The sequence below is a fragment of the Vicugna pacos genome, chromosome 3, assembly GCF_048564905.1.
Source record: "Vicugna pacos chromosome 3, VicPac4, whole genome shotgun sequence".
In the NCBI taxonomy this organism is placed as follows: domain Eukaryota; kingdom Metazoa; phylum Chordata; class Mammalia; order Artiodactyla; family Camelidae; genus Vicugna; species Vicugna pacos.
In genome coordinates this window covers 23,621,729-23,639,663 of record NC_132989.1, presented here as the reverse complement: position 1 = coordinate 23,639,663, position 17,935 = coordinate 23,621,729, and the positions used below count along the sequence as shown (strand labels likewise).

Genomic DNA, 17,935 nt, shown 5'->3' with positions numbered 1-17,935 from the left:
GGCCTACAGTCTATGCTGTATCTTTGCTAAATCCATCCATCTCCTCCCAGGTGCCTTTTAACACAACCTCCACTGTTCTTGGGAGTGTCCTCAGGTTTGAACTTCTGCACACTCTGTTGCAGATGAAGTCAGTTCCACTGGGAAGAGATTAGAATGACCTCTTTTATGGCCTCACTTCCCCCAGGCAAAATCTGAGCCAGGGCTCTGGAGCTGAAAGTGGGGACAATGAGAAGCTTCCAAATGACACTCCCAATCCAGGAGTTGAGGGCTCAGTGGGTTGGGGGCATAGCTGGGATCCTGTCAGCTTGCCTCTTCCAGCAAGGAACTACAACCTCCTGAGCCAAGGAAAAGGCGACTGGGCCCCACTACTCTCAGCACTCCACACTCAAGGTAGAGCTTTCCTTCCACAAGTGGGGGGTGGGCAAAAGGGGACCCCTCTGCCCCCAGTCTGGAATGTGCTCACCTACAACTAGCTTCAGCCACAGGTAGCTCACAACAGGATGAGAAATCATGAACTTCTGCTCTTTCTTGGAAGGAAGCCCTCCAACTGAGAGCTGGGGATAAAGGGAATCCCAGATTCCTGGCTGCAGCAGTTTGCAATACAGTCTCTACCTCACTGAGCTTGTAATGGGGAGGCAGGAAGCTGTCTTGGTTCAGACAACACAGACTCTCACCTTTCTTACCAAATTTCAGTGGATTTCTATGAGCAGGTTTCTTTATTTGCTGTTTGACCATAGGTCTATTTTCAGAAGCTTTATTTTTTACTATTATTTTTAAAAATAATTTTCCCCAGTCTTACTGGGGAGTGGGTTAGCAAATTTCCTCACATTGTTATGCCAAAGTCACTCTCCTATATCACTTAAAAGTTTATGACAAGAAAGTCTATTCTCTACAAAACCAGCAACACTTTAATAGAAAATAGAAAAATAGACAAAAATAGAAAAAGAGAGAGAAACTGAGGTTGATAGGAATTAAGAAGAAAGTAGGAACAAAATATATAGAAAAGCCCATGCTGGCAGCCTCCCTACCGGACTGAAGTTCCACTATTCTCTTTCCTCAACGAGATAAATTAGTTTCTTTCCAATAATCTCAGCCCATGAACAGGCACTTAACGAGAAACCTGGCAGGCCTGAAGTACCTTCAACTTTAGGGAGCATGGTGGATTCTTCCTTAAATCCAGGTGTCTAATGGGATACACATGGAACCAAGAAAGAAATGTCACAGGCAATGGATTCATGGTGTCAACTGCTGCCTAGAACTGATGAAAATGACATCAGAGCCTAGTTCTCAGGCCAAGCAACTAGGCTAACAGTACCCAGAGCAAAGTTGTTTTCCCTCTTTTTATCAAATACGTCTCCTAGTACTTTGGAGCTACTCTGTTTCTTTTTCTAGCTGTTTTTATGAGTCCAGTTTTCTATAGTTTCACTATGTTGCTAGAAATATATTTTTTCTTAATCATTCTGCTTGGGATTTAGTGGGATTCCTGAATCAGAATTCATGTGTTTCATCAGTTTTAGAAAAGTACCAGCCAAGCCTCTTCAAATATAGCTTCTCCCACGTTCTCTTTATCCTTCTGGAACTCATGTTAGACCTTTTCATTCCATTCTCCATGTCTCAACCTCTATTTCATTTTTAATTTTTCAATTTCTGTCAATTCTATATTCCAGTTTACTTAATTACTCTTCAGCATATCTCACTAGTTATTTACCTTATCCACTGAATTCCTAACTGCAATTATATTTTCCACTTCTATACATTTAGAACTTTTTCATATCTTCCTGGATATTATCATTTTTAATAGTCTATTATTCTTTGCTCATATTTTTGTTACTTTAAACATATTAAAAGAATTGTTTTATATTTTGTACTCTCAAAACTTTACTGTGTATAGCGTTACAGGTTTGATACATTGTTTCTGCTATCTTTTACTCATGATGCCTTATTTCTCATATGTGCTCTGTGATATTTTGATTGTACGTTGATAACTACTACAATTTGTTTTTCTTTGTGGAGATGCTTTCAGGCCTGCATTTAAGATGTGTTCCTTCAAAAAGGATTTATATATGTTTCAGTAACCTGGAAATTCTGCCAATTTGAAACCACTTTAAAAAAAAACTTTTTCTTACGGAAATTTTCATCTATAGGCTAAAGCAGAGAAGATGGTATAATGATCACCGTCTTTAAAAATTACGAAGTCATGGCCAGTCTTGTTTCATCTATACCCTATACCATCTATACCCATCTATACCCACACACTTACTCACCTCCTCTGGATAAGTATAAAGCAAAATTCAGACATCCTATCATTTTACCCATAAAATTTTCAGTACATTTCTCTAAAATGATTTTTTAAAGAAACATAACCACATTACCATTTCACATTAAAAACTTTTAACAGAAATTCCTTAACATTATCAAATACAAGGTAATTGTTTAAATGGCCCTAATTATCTCACAAAATTTTTTTTCAACATTGCTGATTTGGTCAGGTGCTAAACACAGTGTAATTGGTTGATATTTAGCTATCTTTTAATTTATGGTTTCATTCTTTCCATTTTTGTCTCACAATTTATTTGTTGAAAAATCCAGTAGTTCTACAGTTTCCAACATTCTAAACTTTGCTGATTACATGTCCATTATATCATTTAACATATCCCGTCTCCAGTATTTCCTTTATGGGGGGGGTGTGGAGTAGATAATTAGGTTTACTTTTATTTATACATATTTTTAAATTTTTAGAGTATTGTTTTTTGGGGGGGAGGGGATTAGTTTTATTTATTGATTTTTAAAGGTGGTACTGGGGATTGAATCCAGGACCTCATGCATGCTAAGCACATACTCTACCACTGAACTATACCCTTTCCCCAACTAGTATTTCCTTTATATTACAAGATGGATCTTGATCAGATTCAGATTTTGTTTTCTATCAAGACCACTTCATGGGCAGTGGTGTGTACTTTTATCAGGAGATATGTCAAAGTCAGGTTCCCTAAGAAACAGACTCTAAGATTTGTGGTCAAGTGGTTTACTGAAGACTACTCTTGGGGGCAATACCTGTGAGGGTGAGGGAAGCAGGATTAGCCAATGGGAGAAGCTGAACTGTGATGCAATTACAACAGAGGTCTCAACTGAGCTCTGGATCTAGGATGGTCTTTCAGAGTTTTCTCCTTTGAGATAAGGGTAGAAGCCCTTTGAATCCCTGCACTGTGTCATTGGAAGCAGGCTGCCCCCAGGAAGGGACCAGAACCTTGGGCAAGTCATCTCCCTTCTGAATTAATTCTTGTAGGAACTGACTCTTGAGCCTTGAGGAGCCAACACTCCCAGATTTGGGGAAATAAATGGTTTGGTCCTAAAGGTGGATGTACATCATCACATCATTCACTACAAGGCACATAATGTTTGATTGTCTTTCTTTTCACAGCCATTGATGATCATTGCCAAGATGCATTAATTCATTTAAGGTTAGAGAATGTTAATATTCTAATTGTATCACTTTCCCTTTTTTAGTTAAAATTTCAATATAAAGATAAACTTCCTCTCAACTATTTGAAATACACCAAAGTTTAGTTCAGTTTGGAAAGGCAACATAAACAGAAATGCTTTATTTTTTCTATTTATTTGCCACTTTTGATTAAGAACTGGTTCCCTAACCAATACTCTCCAGAGATGCCCAGTGAGGTTTAATCTGTTCTTTTAAGTATCACGATGAACTTAGGGATTTAAACATATTTGATTTACTTCAGTTCATTGCAGTTATTATCCTTCTTGAAATTCCCAGTGTTGCACTTATGGCCAATGGGAACTTTTTTAGGTTGAACCCTGAGTCCTAGACCCTAGTTGGCTTTAAGAAACTTGCTTTAGATTATGACAAGATATCTAGGATCATTTTGCACATGTTTTACTCCACACTTGGAATGAGTCATCACAGTTCCTTTTAGTGGAAAATGCTATTTTAGAGGGAGAAGTTATTTAGAAAATACAATCTAGAAGTCAGAGCTGATCACTGTTAACCGGTTTATTCTTTTTCCCCTCTGGATCTTTTCAGTGGACAGTGCTAAAACTACATTTTTTAAAGAAAAAAACCTATTATGAATTCATACTAATACTTTCGATTCAAAATTAGAACTAACAGGGATTTTACCCAATATCCAATTTTATATCAGTATCTCCCTTCTATTATGCTGGAAATCCTGGTTCTCAGAAAAACCCGCCTGATTATTCATCTGCTTTATCCCACAATATACACTACAGGCTCAGAATAACAATACCAACAATTCCATCAACAAGATTTCTGAAAAATTTTACAGGTTTTTTGGTCTTTAAAATATATCCAAATAGGGATGTATCGTCAAATTATTCATCTGTAAAATCACATGAAATAGTTCTTCCCTGCGTGATTATGCCACCAATTCCATAGGTAGATTCAACTGTTTCACTCTGTTCTCAATTTTTATGAGAAATATTTTTGTAATTATTTTAATTGAGCTTTTGATTTACATAAAATGTATGCATGATTGCAAAGCTCCTCTTCCTACAGCAACCTTTTATCCTTCATTTTTAAAAACTATTATCACATAATACACATGCTTAATAGCAGTTATTCATACTTTTTTTTTTTTTCATTTAACAATATATCCTGGGATATATCACAAAAGAAATATTCTGACGTTAGAACACTTCCTCACACCATACCCAAAAATAAACTCAAAATGGCTTAAAGACTTAAATAACAAAACAAGAAATTATAAACCTCCTAGAAGAAAACATAAGCAAAACATTTTCTGGACATAAATCTCAGCTATGTTCTCCTAGGGCAGTCTACCCACACAATAGAAATAAAAGCAAAAAATTAACAACTGGACCTAATCAAACATATAAGCTTTTGCATAGCAAAGGAAACCAGAAGCAAAACAAAATGACAACCTACAGAATGGAGAAAATATATGCAAATGATGCAGCTGACAAGGGCTTACTTTCCAGAATATATATGAACATCTCATAAAACTTAATAAGAAAAAAACAAACAACCCAATCCAAAAATGGGCAAAAGGCCTTAACAAGCAATTCTCCAATGAAGACATACAAATGGCCAATAGGCACATGAAAAAATGCTCAATATCACTAATTCTCAGAGAAAAGCAAATTAAAACTAGAATGAGGTATCATCTCACACCAGTCAGGATGGCTGTCATCAAGAAGTCCACAAATGATAAATCCTGGAGAGGGTGTGGAGAAAAGGGAACCCTTCTACACTGCTGGGAATGTAGTTTGGTGCAGCAAATATGGAAAACAGTATGGAAATTCCTAAAAAAACTGAAAATAGACTTACCATATAATCCAGCAATTCCACTCCTGGGCATACATCCAGAGGGAACTCTAATGTGAAAAGATACATGCATCCCAATGTTCATAGCAGCACTACTTACAATAGTCAAGACATGGAAGCAACCTAAATGTCCGTCAACCGATGACTAGATAAAGAAGTTGTGGTATATTTATATAATGGAATACTACTCAGCCATAAAAAGAATAAAATGCCATTTGAAGCAACATGGCTGGAACTGGAGATTGTCATTCTAAGTGAAAAAAGCCAGAAAGAGAAAGAAAAATACCATATGATATCACTTATATATGGAATCTTTAAAAAAAAAAAGACACAAATGAACATAATCACAAAACAGAAACAGACTCACAGACATAGAAAACAAACTTATAGTTACCAGGGAAGAAAGTGGGTGGGAAGGGATAAATTGGGAGTTCAAGATTTGCAGATATTAACTACTATATATAAAATAAACAATGTTTTTATTGTATAGTACAGGAAACTATATTCAGTATCTTGTAGTAACCTATAATGAAAAAGAGATGAAAAGGAATATATGTATGTATATGAATGCCTGAAACATTATGCTGTATACCAGAAACTAACAGAACATTGTAAACTGACTACAGTTCAATTAAAAGAAATTGTATTATACAACAATATTCTTAAATTTTTTCTACAACTATATAGTACTCCATGGAATAAATTATACAGTTATTCAATCAATTCCATGCTGATGGATATCTGGGATGATTCCCATCTTTTGCTACAACAAATAGTGCTATAATGAAAAACCTTGAGCATACATAGGTCTTTTCATATCTTTATCACTGTACTTTAGAGGTAGAATTCTAGAAGTAGGAATAATATTTCAAAGGGTAAAAAAATATATTTATGTATGTGTATGTATACATATATGCAATTTTGCTAGATACTGCGAACTTTCCTTCTGCAAGGATTGTAGCATTTTACAGTTCTATCACCAATGTATGAAAGCCTATTTCCCCACAGTTTCACAAACAGAACATGCTATTAACTTTTGGACTTCTGCTATTCTGATAGGTGAGAAACAGTGTCTTGGTATAGTTTTAATTGGTCTTTCTCTTTCTATGAGTGGGGTTTTTTAATATGGTTAAGCCATCTACATTTCTTTTATTCTGCAGTGTGTATCTATCCCATTTTTCCATAATGTTACTAGTGTGTTTAATTCTCTATTTTTACATGCTCTCTGTATATATCAGGAATATTAATGTTATATCTGTCATATTAGTTACAAACATTTTTTCCGGCTTTTTATTATTATCAAGAACATTTTAAACTAAATTTGCAGTTTGGAGATTTTTAGGCCACAAAAGGAGTATGATTTCCAGCCCCAACGCACTCAAGGTTGAAGAATTTACTTGGAAATTTTTCTACCTTCCATTCAAAGCCAAATTGCCTTTAATATCTCTCCTTCTGAGTATAAGACTTTCATTTTTCTAATTCTCCCTTTCATAGGCTGACCCCCAACATAAAGCCTGTTGAAACAAGAGATCTTGGCCACCAGGGAATGACAAGCATCCCCAGCACAGCTATAAGTTTCAGCATCCCATATCTCCTAGAGTTTTTGTTTTCCATTATATTTGTCTTTGGAACTTCTCTCACTTTCTTAAAGCATCACCATATAATGAATATGTTATTTATTTCCCCCTTAGTTATGCAAAGTAGTGGCCCTACAGTTTCTTGTCAGGTGAATTAAGCATCTAAGGAAATGTTTATAAATTTATAAATCCAGCATCTTCAAGTATTCTGAATCAAGAATGCTTCTTAGGAAATGTAAACCACCATTTGCTAGATACATAACTCTTCTATTCTATTTGTTTTGTTACTTATTATTTAAATTTTAAATACAAATATAGATACATACTCACTGGAGGAAAAAATCATACAAAATAGAAAAGAAAATAAAAAGCTTCCCTGCTCTTAGTAGTTTCATTCGTCCCACTGATTTTTGGTGATTCCAGCTTTTGTGGACCATTTAGTTTGTACTATGAAATGCTCTAAGCAACTGCATGAAACCTACCCTCTAAAGGTGCTGTGGGTACCACAGACTTGGGTCCTAGCTTCCGCTCTCAATAAGCCCTCCATTCTAATGAGGAAACAGAGGAAAGAACTGGCATACATAGAGAATTAGATATATAAGAGACATTTTAGGATTCCAAACAACAAATGCTAGCAAAGTCCAAAGAAAAGAACTCTGTGGGCTGGAGTTATGCAGGGAAGAAACTAAGAAGGTAGCGAATAATGAAAAAATCTGAAAGCAGCCACATGGAGGATGTGGAGGAGGCAAGGGCACATTAGAGATAGATTCAGAAGAAATGCAGAAGGGACAAGTTCATTAAGAAAGAGGTGCCTCCCTCTCTAGAATGAAGCTTTGGTTTCTTTAGTACTAAAGGAAGCTGGTCAGGGTTAGAGCTCATTTTCCATCTGTTATTAACTTCCATTTGGAAAAAGAAATCTGACTTTGAATGCAACTTTAAAAGCTATAAGGCTATCCAACTGCCTAAGCCAATTTGGTTAATATGCTGATTAATTTATGAGATACAGAATGGTTTGAGCACCTTCCTTGTCACTACAGGAATGTGAAAAACTAGGTCCTGCAGTCAAAATGTCAGAACTAGTCCTAGGAATCATACTTGAACTTTTATTCAAATGCTGACATCTCCAAAACCTGACCTCATGCCAATCTCTAACCTTCTATTTTCTAGGCCTTCAGGTGGGGGCAGGGGGCTATATACACATTTCCATGGCCTTAGATTTTTAAATCAAGGTGAAGTAACTGAACCATCCATTGTTATACCATTAATAATAAAGACAATACTCTCCACTCAGCTCTCACATGCTATCTGAAAAAAAAATTTCATTTCCCAAATATCACTTTATTCTTTTGTTTCTTCATTTATTTATTTATTAATTATTTCCTAGCATTCAATGTTAGCTCCTGTGCTACATATCAGGGAGACAGCAAGATTAAGATAGAAAATAAATCCTATCCTCCTCAAACTGTCTAGCAGGTGTTATCAACAGTAAATAGGTAATCAAACAAATTTTTAATTGCAAATTGAGATGAGTGCTATGAAGAAACAAGGGTATTTAAAATGAATTTTAAAATCTGAGATTTTGAAAATTGATTAATATGAATACGTACAGTTGCAAGTAAAAGAATAATGACTGACATTTTTTTTTAAGACATTTAATTATCTCTCACAACACAAGTCTGGAAGTAGATAGTTCCAAAATCAGTATAGTAGCTAAACTAAATCATAAAGGAGCTAGCCTCCTTCTGTCTTTCCCCTCTTTTATCCTCCTCAGCATGGCAGTCTTTTGTCCTTGTGCTCTTTCTCTCACTGGTCGAAGCTAGCTATAGCTCCAAGACAACTGTAATAAAGGCAGAAAGAAGTGGACAAGGTCTCTTTACTATCTTTTTATAAGAGAACAAAATCCTTCCCAGAAGCTTTCCCAGCAAATATGTTTTTATGTCTCATTGGTCAGAACTGGGTCACATGCCTATCTTTAAATCAATCTACATTCGTGGAAAATGGGATTACAGTGCTTAGTTTAGACTATTCAGGGCTCATTTCCCAGCATCAGAAGCGGGAATCCCCTCCCTAAACACTGTTGCTGCTCTTACAATATCAAGGCTCCAGAACAGATTTTTTAAAAAGGAAATCATTGTTTAGTAGGTAACAACAGTGAAAATAAAAATCCACAGGACTCAACTCACAAACTAACTAAACAGGGAGAAAGATGGCTCAAGTATCACCACTCAGAAGTTTCAAGCTTTGGTAACAAAGATTATCATGTTACCAGGAATAGATTAAAAAGTGGGAGGAAAAATCTACTTTGTGAGACAGACGAAACTGAATTCCACTTTCTTCTTGAGTCTGAGGTACAATGTCAGAGTCTGGTAGAAATGGACCTGAGGAGAAGGGGTGGACTTAGACTCTGGAGTCACCCACAATGAGGTAGAATTTGAAACCATAGGAAGAGGTAGGTCCACTGGTGGAGAAAATTAAGACAGGAATAGGCACAAAGCCATAATAATCTTGGTGAATAGCTATAATTAAAAGATAGTGAGACGATGTTGCTATAAAAAGAAAAGAAGAGGGAGTAATTAACAGATATCCAAGAACCAACGGACTACAATCACATAGCAGTGAACGACTTAAGTTTCCAAAAAAAAGCGGTGGTCAACATTGTTGAATGTTATGGAGATGTCAATGATGCCAAAATACTCTTGAAAAACTTCAGGGACGGTTGCTCATGGGCACTTACTTGGATTTCTTTTTGTCTACTCTTTAAAAAAGTTTGGAAGGGAAGGAAAATATGGTCGGCAGGTTGGAGGCAATGAACAAGCTGGTGATAGGACAGGGGTCAGTAGACAGGTAATTGAGAACATCTGTGGGCTAAGAGAAAGGAGCCTATAGGGAGGGAAGACAGTGAGGAACACTCACAGTGAGGCTAGAGGTCAGGATATGGATAAAAACCATATGTAACAAGAGAGATGAAAATGTGAAGACATGATGGAGGTAGTCAGAGAATATGAGATGTTGGAAAACATGGGAAATGAGTTTCAAGATATCTACTGGGTGACAGTGTTGTAAAGCTAAATGTCAATGGAATTGTGAATGCTGATCTCCAGCAAACTTACAAAAGCCATCAGGAAAGACAGAGGAGAGAAGATAACATATGAGCACTGAAATTAACATAAGAGGACGACAGGAAAAAAAATTTGGAAATAGGAGGCCAACAAATGGAAAAGGGACACAATCATCTGGTACTGGCCAAATGGTTAAAATTTATTGGTAAAACATCAGTGGGAAGAGTACAACTGAGGAAACTACAGACACAACAAAGCATGGGGTAAGAGGCTGCAGGTCAGCAGTGGGGTAAACATTCATTATATAAAGAGATGTATGCAACCCAGGATCTGCTAAGGAAGCTCCAAGGAAGATGTCAAAGAGAGTGTAGTACGTAACCCTGTTTCAGGAGTCTGTCAGAACATAACTGCACTATGACTGACTGATGGCACATGTACCTCCCTTCTTGTACCAGGCACAGGTTTATGACTCATTACAAACTATGGATGGTTAAAAAAAAAAAAAGGCACTGCATACAGTGAGAAATTACTGTTGCAAAAAAATGTGTTACAGCAACCTAGATCAGGACGAGAGACCAAGCAGCACTGGGAGAGTTGGAGAACTCAGGTTTATTACGCCAGCGTGCCCAGAGGAGTTAACACTTCAAGCTCTGGACCCAGTCTATAGGTTTACACAGGCCTTTTATAGGCTGCCAGTTTTACAGTTTGCAGCATCATATGCAAATAAAGTATAACAGAAGTTGACCAACCAGGAACAAGCTTTGTAGAAATAGCCCAATCAGGAGTGAGATAAATAACCAATCAGGAGTGAGCTCCATGCAAATGAAGTACTACAAATGGACCAATCAGAAGTTACGGAAGTGGACCAATCAGAAGTGAGAGTAATAACCAATCAGGAGTGAAGGAAATAACCGATCAGAAATGAGCTCAGGGAACCAACAGAATTTTAGTTGTAAGCCGTTTTAGAGGCAAAGAGTGAGATACAGCCTCTGGGCCAGGGAACCGGATAGTGCTGGGAGGATAGCAGTGGCCCTGCCTAGGGGTCCTGCTGGTCTTTTTATGGGGCTTCCCGCCTCATTACAAGCCCACCTAATTTCATAATAATTCATACAAATGCATATGAGAATTTGAGTTATTAAAAATGGATATAGCAGAGATGGGAACAGGAGTAATACATACATCTTTGATATAAAAAAGTGGATATAGGACACCAAAAGTCACAGAGAGGCAGGGCCATGAAAACAGCAAAAGCCAGGGATAAGCATACCAGTTTCTTGATAATTTAATTCCTAATAGTTAGAAGGTAAAGGCCACATACTGGGAGATAAGAGGAAAACAAAAGGAGGAGGCTGGTTTGCTGAGAAGTAAAACCAAAACCAGATTACAGAAGGCTGCATGGCTTCTAAAATTCACAAGGCCTTCCCAAACACAGAAACACAATGACTTGCCCAGGACTCCAGAGTCAAGTCATAGGAAGACCAATGAAAATATCCAACTTGAAGGAGGGAGGAAAGAAAAAGAAAAGATGAAAATGTTAAAGGCATCAAACACCTCTCTCTCTACCTCTGCTTATCTTCTCATGCAAGAGCTTGACTTGCCTTATACACCGACAACAAAAACATGGGCAGCAGAAAACAAAAGTGTATGATCCATAATAAGTGTGAATGATATTTAAATAAGGGAACAAACTATTTCAGTGGTCATATAACAGTAAGTGGCCATGTCAATACATTTATGTCCATTCTTTCTTCTTGATCTTGGAATAATTGCTTCACATTTAACACCACAGAAGAGATCTCTTCATCCACAGAAATCTGTGTGGAGGCCTTATTAAGCAATTAACCCAGGTAGGTAAATAAATACCTTCATGAAGAAGCAAGATTAACACCAAGGGACGTATGTGGTAGAACATAAGCACTTAATGGAAGAGAAAATAAGGAAGATAAAGGTTTGCAGTATAAAAACAAAAGAAATAAAAATTGCCTTATGGTGAAAATTCAGAAAAAAGGACACACAATGAGTGTGATTATGTTATACCTCTTATCATTGACAGGTGCTTTATAAGCACTTTCACAGGACTTATTATTGTATATTATTTCATATTCATTCAACCTCATGAAATGCAGAGGATATCTACTATTGTTTCTAGTTAACAAATGAAAAAAATGAGGCTTAGAAAGGTGAAATCACTTGCCTATAGGCAAAAAGCCAGGAAATGATAGAGACTGGACTTGAACCTAAATTTTCTGGCTCTAGGTAAAATGGTCTGTATAATCCTCCCAAATACGGAAATATCTGGACTGACTGAGCAGCATTCTTGCCCATCAGCAGAAAACTGGAAGGAATGACCTCTAAATAACATCCCCAAACTGTGAGACTCCATGATTCCAACATGTTCACTGTCCCTTAAATGCCCTCTTGGTAAAGAGCAAGTTCGTCCAATAACTTTGTGCATGCACACATGCATACATGTGTGCTATGTGTGTGCACTTATGCCTGCTGGGGACAGGTAGGGAGCTGCAGAACCAATACTTAAGACATCAAAAATAAATAATGAATATCAGACTAGAGCACTGAAACCTGCCTCTTTACATAGAAATATTCTCACCTTGCATCAGGTTCCTCTTTGCATAAAACATTGACATTTTCATGATGTTCGGGAGCCTGCTGTTGGCTTCCAAAAGCATGGTGCCATACCATGCTGTCACTGTAACTGCCCTCCAGTGAGCCATCAAAATCCCGGCCAGAACATTCTGAATACAGCAGTTTGCTTGCCACCAAAACACTAAATTGCAATATTTTATATTTATCTCTATTTAAATTTTAGTGATGCTGCATAAATGTTAACACAGTCTTATGCTAATACAATCACAGAAAACTCTTAATAAAACCACATATTGGCACAGCCCTGTGGTGAGTCATGGCTGATAAGCAGGTCCAATGTATCCTTCTCAAGTCACTTAGCCCCCTTTAACTAAAATGTGACACCAAGACTTTTCCCCCAAGGAATGTATTTCCAGAAGCAATGGCAAGGGACATCTAGGATCATTTGTTCACATTCACAGTGAAAAGAGAGTACTCAGGATTACAGAAAAGATTTCCAAAAGTCTGGGGGAAAGAGGTTAAAAATGTTTGAATCAATTCTTCTACGGCTTGAGAAACAAAAAGTAAGCCTCAGTAAGTTCTCAAGCCTCTAAAGTCTCAAAAGAATAAGAACCTTATTGTCCAGGGCTGAAATCACAGCTACCAATGACAAATTCCTAGATTCTTCACTTAACCAGTAGATGCACAGGCAGTGATTTCCCTGTCTGGCTCTGGTTAATACTTAATGAGGTATGCCCTGGAGTCCACAGGACAACCAGGGCTTGAAGATCAGGCAAGTTGGCAAAAAGGGAAACAAAGGTCTGCTGTGCTCCCAGACTCTCCACATGGAACAGTTCTTCCAGCATCCCCAGCTGTGCCTATCAATTTACTAAGAAAATATGCTTAAGTCTTTCAGAATGAGAGGACATCAGATTGAAATTCTGATGAAATAAGCAGAGATGAAAGGCAAAGGAAAATCTTTCCAAAACAAAGGCTCCAATGGTAAAAATGTTCAGAATAGCCTTTCTCCTGCAACATCACAATCCCTGCATCCAAGCAGGGCAACCCATCCAAGCCACCACCCATGCCCTGACAAAGAGCAAGAATCAGAATACGGGTTCCTGTTTTAGAGGAACAAATGGTCATAGGAGTAGATTTTCAAAAATGGAAGAACTATAGCTCCAATGTACCAATTGCAGCTTGAAGACACCTCGCTTTTTTTGGATTATGATGATGTGGTACTCAGATCTCTTTCTGCATCCACTCTTTGAATATGCTGTCTCCTTACTCCTCTTGCTTGATCAGTCTTCTAGCACAAGTCAGACTAACTGAAATTTAAACAACTTCCAACCTAGAGAATGTGATAACCTGACTTCATGTTGATTGGTTCCAGGCAATTAGGGGAAGACACATTTCCCCCCAAAAGGCCCTCTTTGGTCAGGTTCATCATTTATTCATCATCAAATGTAGCTTTACTGCCAAAAGGATCAGCTCTTGGAGTTCATTCCCCTCCCTCTCAACTATCTACGGTTGGTCTAACTTCTAATTAGCTTTGAATAAAACAGAGAATGTGACCTAAAATACGGTACTAAATGCCCATACATTTAAGATGAGGGGGAACAGAGTTACAGATGATGACAACATGGGTGAAAACTCTCATCTTCTTAAAATAAGGGCAGAATCCAGTTCTTATTCTTGTTTCATTGGGATTACACTGAAATATGGATAGGGATGTGCATGAGTTCAAATGCAACCTTCTTCCAGGCAAATCAGGCCAAGATTAAAGCTAGACTTCACCTGAAGGGTCTAAAGGATCCTGACCAATGGGATGTCCATCCATGCCACTCACCTGGAAAAGGCAGCCCCCAGCACAAACGCAGCATACTCCTTCACCAGGGGATCCGTGCTGTTCAGCCCATTGATCACCACTTGAAGGCCACCGAAGGAAAGCAGGTCTTGTGCATTATCCATCTGCAACAGAAGCACTGCTTAGTATAGTACAGAGATCAAGAAAAGAAGAGCTTTTCTTACACCTTTTCTTCTGGTGACCATTCAAGAACAAACTAAAAAGTCAAGTAAAAAGTATTTGGTGGCCTTTCTGACTAATTAGGAAAGGATTTGTAAAAACAAACTAAATTGTAAACAATGTTAAATATGAGAACTCCCAATTCATCTAATATGATTTATGAGCACCTGTGTGGGAACTGGCAGAAATGGCACCTAGCTATTTGCTTATGCTAAACATGTCCCGAGAAATTCTAATACCATAATGAGGCACAAAGCTTACTCCTAATGTACAAGCTGTTAACACAGATCTGGCGTTATCAGCATTAGTAAATATGGTGCCATGCTTCCTGTTGATGTCCTGCCTTAATGTGGGCAATGGAAGCAGTAGACACTTTTAAAAAAAAGCTAATTTTTAATTAGAAGTCAGGGACTATAAAAGCAACTCTGTTGCAGGGGGAGGGCTAGAAGAGTGCTGGGAGAAGAATAACGACGGTACCCTTCTCTTCTCTCTTCCTCACTTCATCGTCTAAGTTGACTGAATCTGAGGACATTTGTGATAAATTCGCACAAGTCTCTCCCTTAAAAGCTTTAGGCTAAGTCTGTGCTACTCACCAGTGGCTATTATTGGACAGTGCAGAACATTTCCATCATCCCATAAAGTTCGATATAACAGCACTGGTCTAGGCTATACATAAGGTCCAAAGTCCCAAGTCTACACTTTCTTTTATTCTATAGGGGATCCACTCCCCATGCTTCATTAGTATCCTGAAACAGGAAGGTCACTGGATCCTGTTTCCCCCATGCAGTAGCTACATTTCCCTTGAAAATATCTTTGTTGCTACAAAGGCTGCCTCTTGCTCATATGCTGATCCCACTCTACAAATCATCAGAAAAGCACAGGAAGCTAGAGCCCAACTACATGTAACTACTACTCATCTTCTTCTTCCAGATGCCATAGAGGCTTTTCCTACCTGACTGTATCCTTCTGAAAAGGAAGAGGACTCTAAAAGACAAATCCAGTTTAAAGAGCTGTATTTGACTCTGCCGATGTTTAGGGGTAGGCCTAGCTTGTTTTTACCACTTGAAGATCATCTTATATATTCTGATATAATTTCCACAAAAGCAGGGGCTTTTGTCTGTCTGTCCACTGGTTTAAGTCCAGTGACTAGAACATTACTAAGCATATAGTTAAGTGTTCAATAAATAATCACAAAACCAATGAGTAAACTTTATCAGAAAAAAACAATGTTACTGAAATAAACTCCACTGTGAATAAAAAAGGCAATCTGAGGTATGTATGCCAACAAAATGGATAGGTCCCTGGTACCACAGACCTAAAGAAATGGCCAATCCAGGGCCATGAAGTAAGCATGGAGTCTGCTCTACTATCAAATCCCCAAGCCAGGGGATTTGTCTGCCCTAATCTGTCCTTATGAAAAAGAATGATTATTGGTCCATAGTCTAGCTAACTAGGGAGACTCAGCTGGGTGCTTTGCTAACATAAGCACAAATAATACTTAATGATGCTTCCTTCCTCACATACTCTGATTTTAAAATCTAAGAACTCACTACCTCTCCTTTGATCCTCCTTCTTCCAGGTTTTCTAGATACCAAACCATGGCTTAGAGTCTTGTCACTCCATGCCTGAGGTGGCTACTTATCAAAACTGGTATGAGTTCCTAACAGAGCAGATGCTACCCTAATAGCCCCAAACACACTCTGGGCAACACAGCCCAGAGTCACAGAGCTTCTATTCTGGACTATTTATTACTCCAAAGATAAATCAGGGTATTATAAATGCTAACATTTATATAAGCACTTCAGCATTTCCAAGATGTTTTCTTATTTGTTATTTCACTGGAGATGAGGAGGAAGAGTCGTTCTGCCCACTGTACACCCAAGCTCCAAAATCTGGGCCCTTCCCAGTATCACACAGGAGAAGGCATGGCCAGGACCTGGGTATGCAGCTCCCCAGCTGGGTCTGGGGCCAGAACTTTTCCCAGGCTGCTTTCAGGATGGAGGTGGGACAGGCAGAAAGGAGTTCAAGGTAGAGGGAGGGAAAACATAAAGAAGGAGGCAGTAGGGAACCGTGCCAACACTCAGGAGGGAAAAAGAAAGGCAGAGCACTAACAAGATAGTGAGAGAACAAGGAGAAGAGAGAAAGGCAGAGATGAGGGCAAATAATTAGAGTCACGTAAGAGAAGGCAAACACATTGCCCCAGGGTGGATGGGGCCCACAGTGACCATTCCTCATAAGTAACTCACAAACGGTTTCTACACACATCGTTTTGCTTTTCACAAATCCTGGTTAATAATTCAAACATGGCTGTGAGGAATCTCCTTGGGCAGATCCAGTCTGGATCCAGTTTGGGCCCATGGCTCCTCAAAACATCTAATCAGTGAGTCTAGAATAGGAGTGGACTAAGGAAGTTCCTGGCAAGAAAAGTCCTATCTTCCTCAAAGCTAGCACTACATCACCCCAACTCCCCATTGCAACTGGAACTTGAGGCAGAGCTGTGTCTTCTTTAATCCCTCTGTGAAATCACAACTTAACACTGTTGCACAGAAACCTGACACACCAGCCCAAACCAAAGATCTCATCCATATTTCCAACCAAAAGGCCAATGACCTAGAACACTTGTGACACTTCTGCCAACAGATCAAGTTTGGCCTCCACCAGGGGACTGATTCCTGGGCTGACAACAGGTTAAATTTGGTGAAGTCAAAAAATCTGTTAACCCCACCCAGTAAACCATGAAAGCAGAAGGGGATGTCACCCTAGAGATGACACTTCCAGGCAACCAAACAACTTGCAGGGGAAATAATATTTATTAGGGCCCTGCTAGCCACCTGTGTACTCACTCCCCTCTAGGTAAGATAAGCTCTCATAAAAGGTGGCCTTTTATGCTGCAACTAAAGGAAGAGGCTACAGAAACCTGATACCTAAAGGTCCATCCAAATATGTTAAGATGAGAAAAAAATAAAAGCTGTCAACATCAGAGCAGGACTGAGTTGGCCAATAACCCCTAGGATCCTTAATCCTTTAAATATCTATAACGGAAAAGCTGTTAGAATTTTTGTTTTCTAACCTGGAGAGTAAGAATGGAAAGAGGAACAAGAACCCAGGTCTATTTTTTTTCCTCTAAAAGGATCACAGGTCTGCTATTTGAGTCCTGAGAAAGAGTTATGAGCAGAGAGAGATGAAGAGGCCACCCCATAATTCCTGCAGATACAGTACACACTCATCCTCTCACCACAAAGGCTGGCAAAATCCTAAAGAAAGAAAGAACATCTTTTAGCCTAGTTTATAGAGAACAAGGATGCTGTCAGGCGTGGGAGGATGTTGAACATCTATGTCTTGATGAGGATCTCAAAACAAGCCT

General features: G+C 38.4%; 1 protein-coding gene across 2 annotated transcripts in view; it reads right to left on the bottom strand.

Moving 5' to 3' along the window:
* The window catches only part of SIL1 (SIL1 nucleotide exchange factor), a 206,050-nt gene that overhangs the window by 51,962 nt on the left and 136,153 nt on the right, over nt 1-17,935 (bottom strand). For both annotated transcript variants that reach the window (XM_072956839.1, XM_072956834.1), the window contains one exon: nt 14,395-14,516. In XM_072956839.1, coding sequence (XP_072812940.1) covers nt 14,395-14,516 — 122 coding nt within the window. The remainder of the gene's footprint in view (nt 1-14,394; nt 14,517-17,935) is intronic.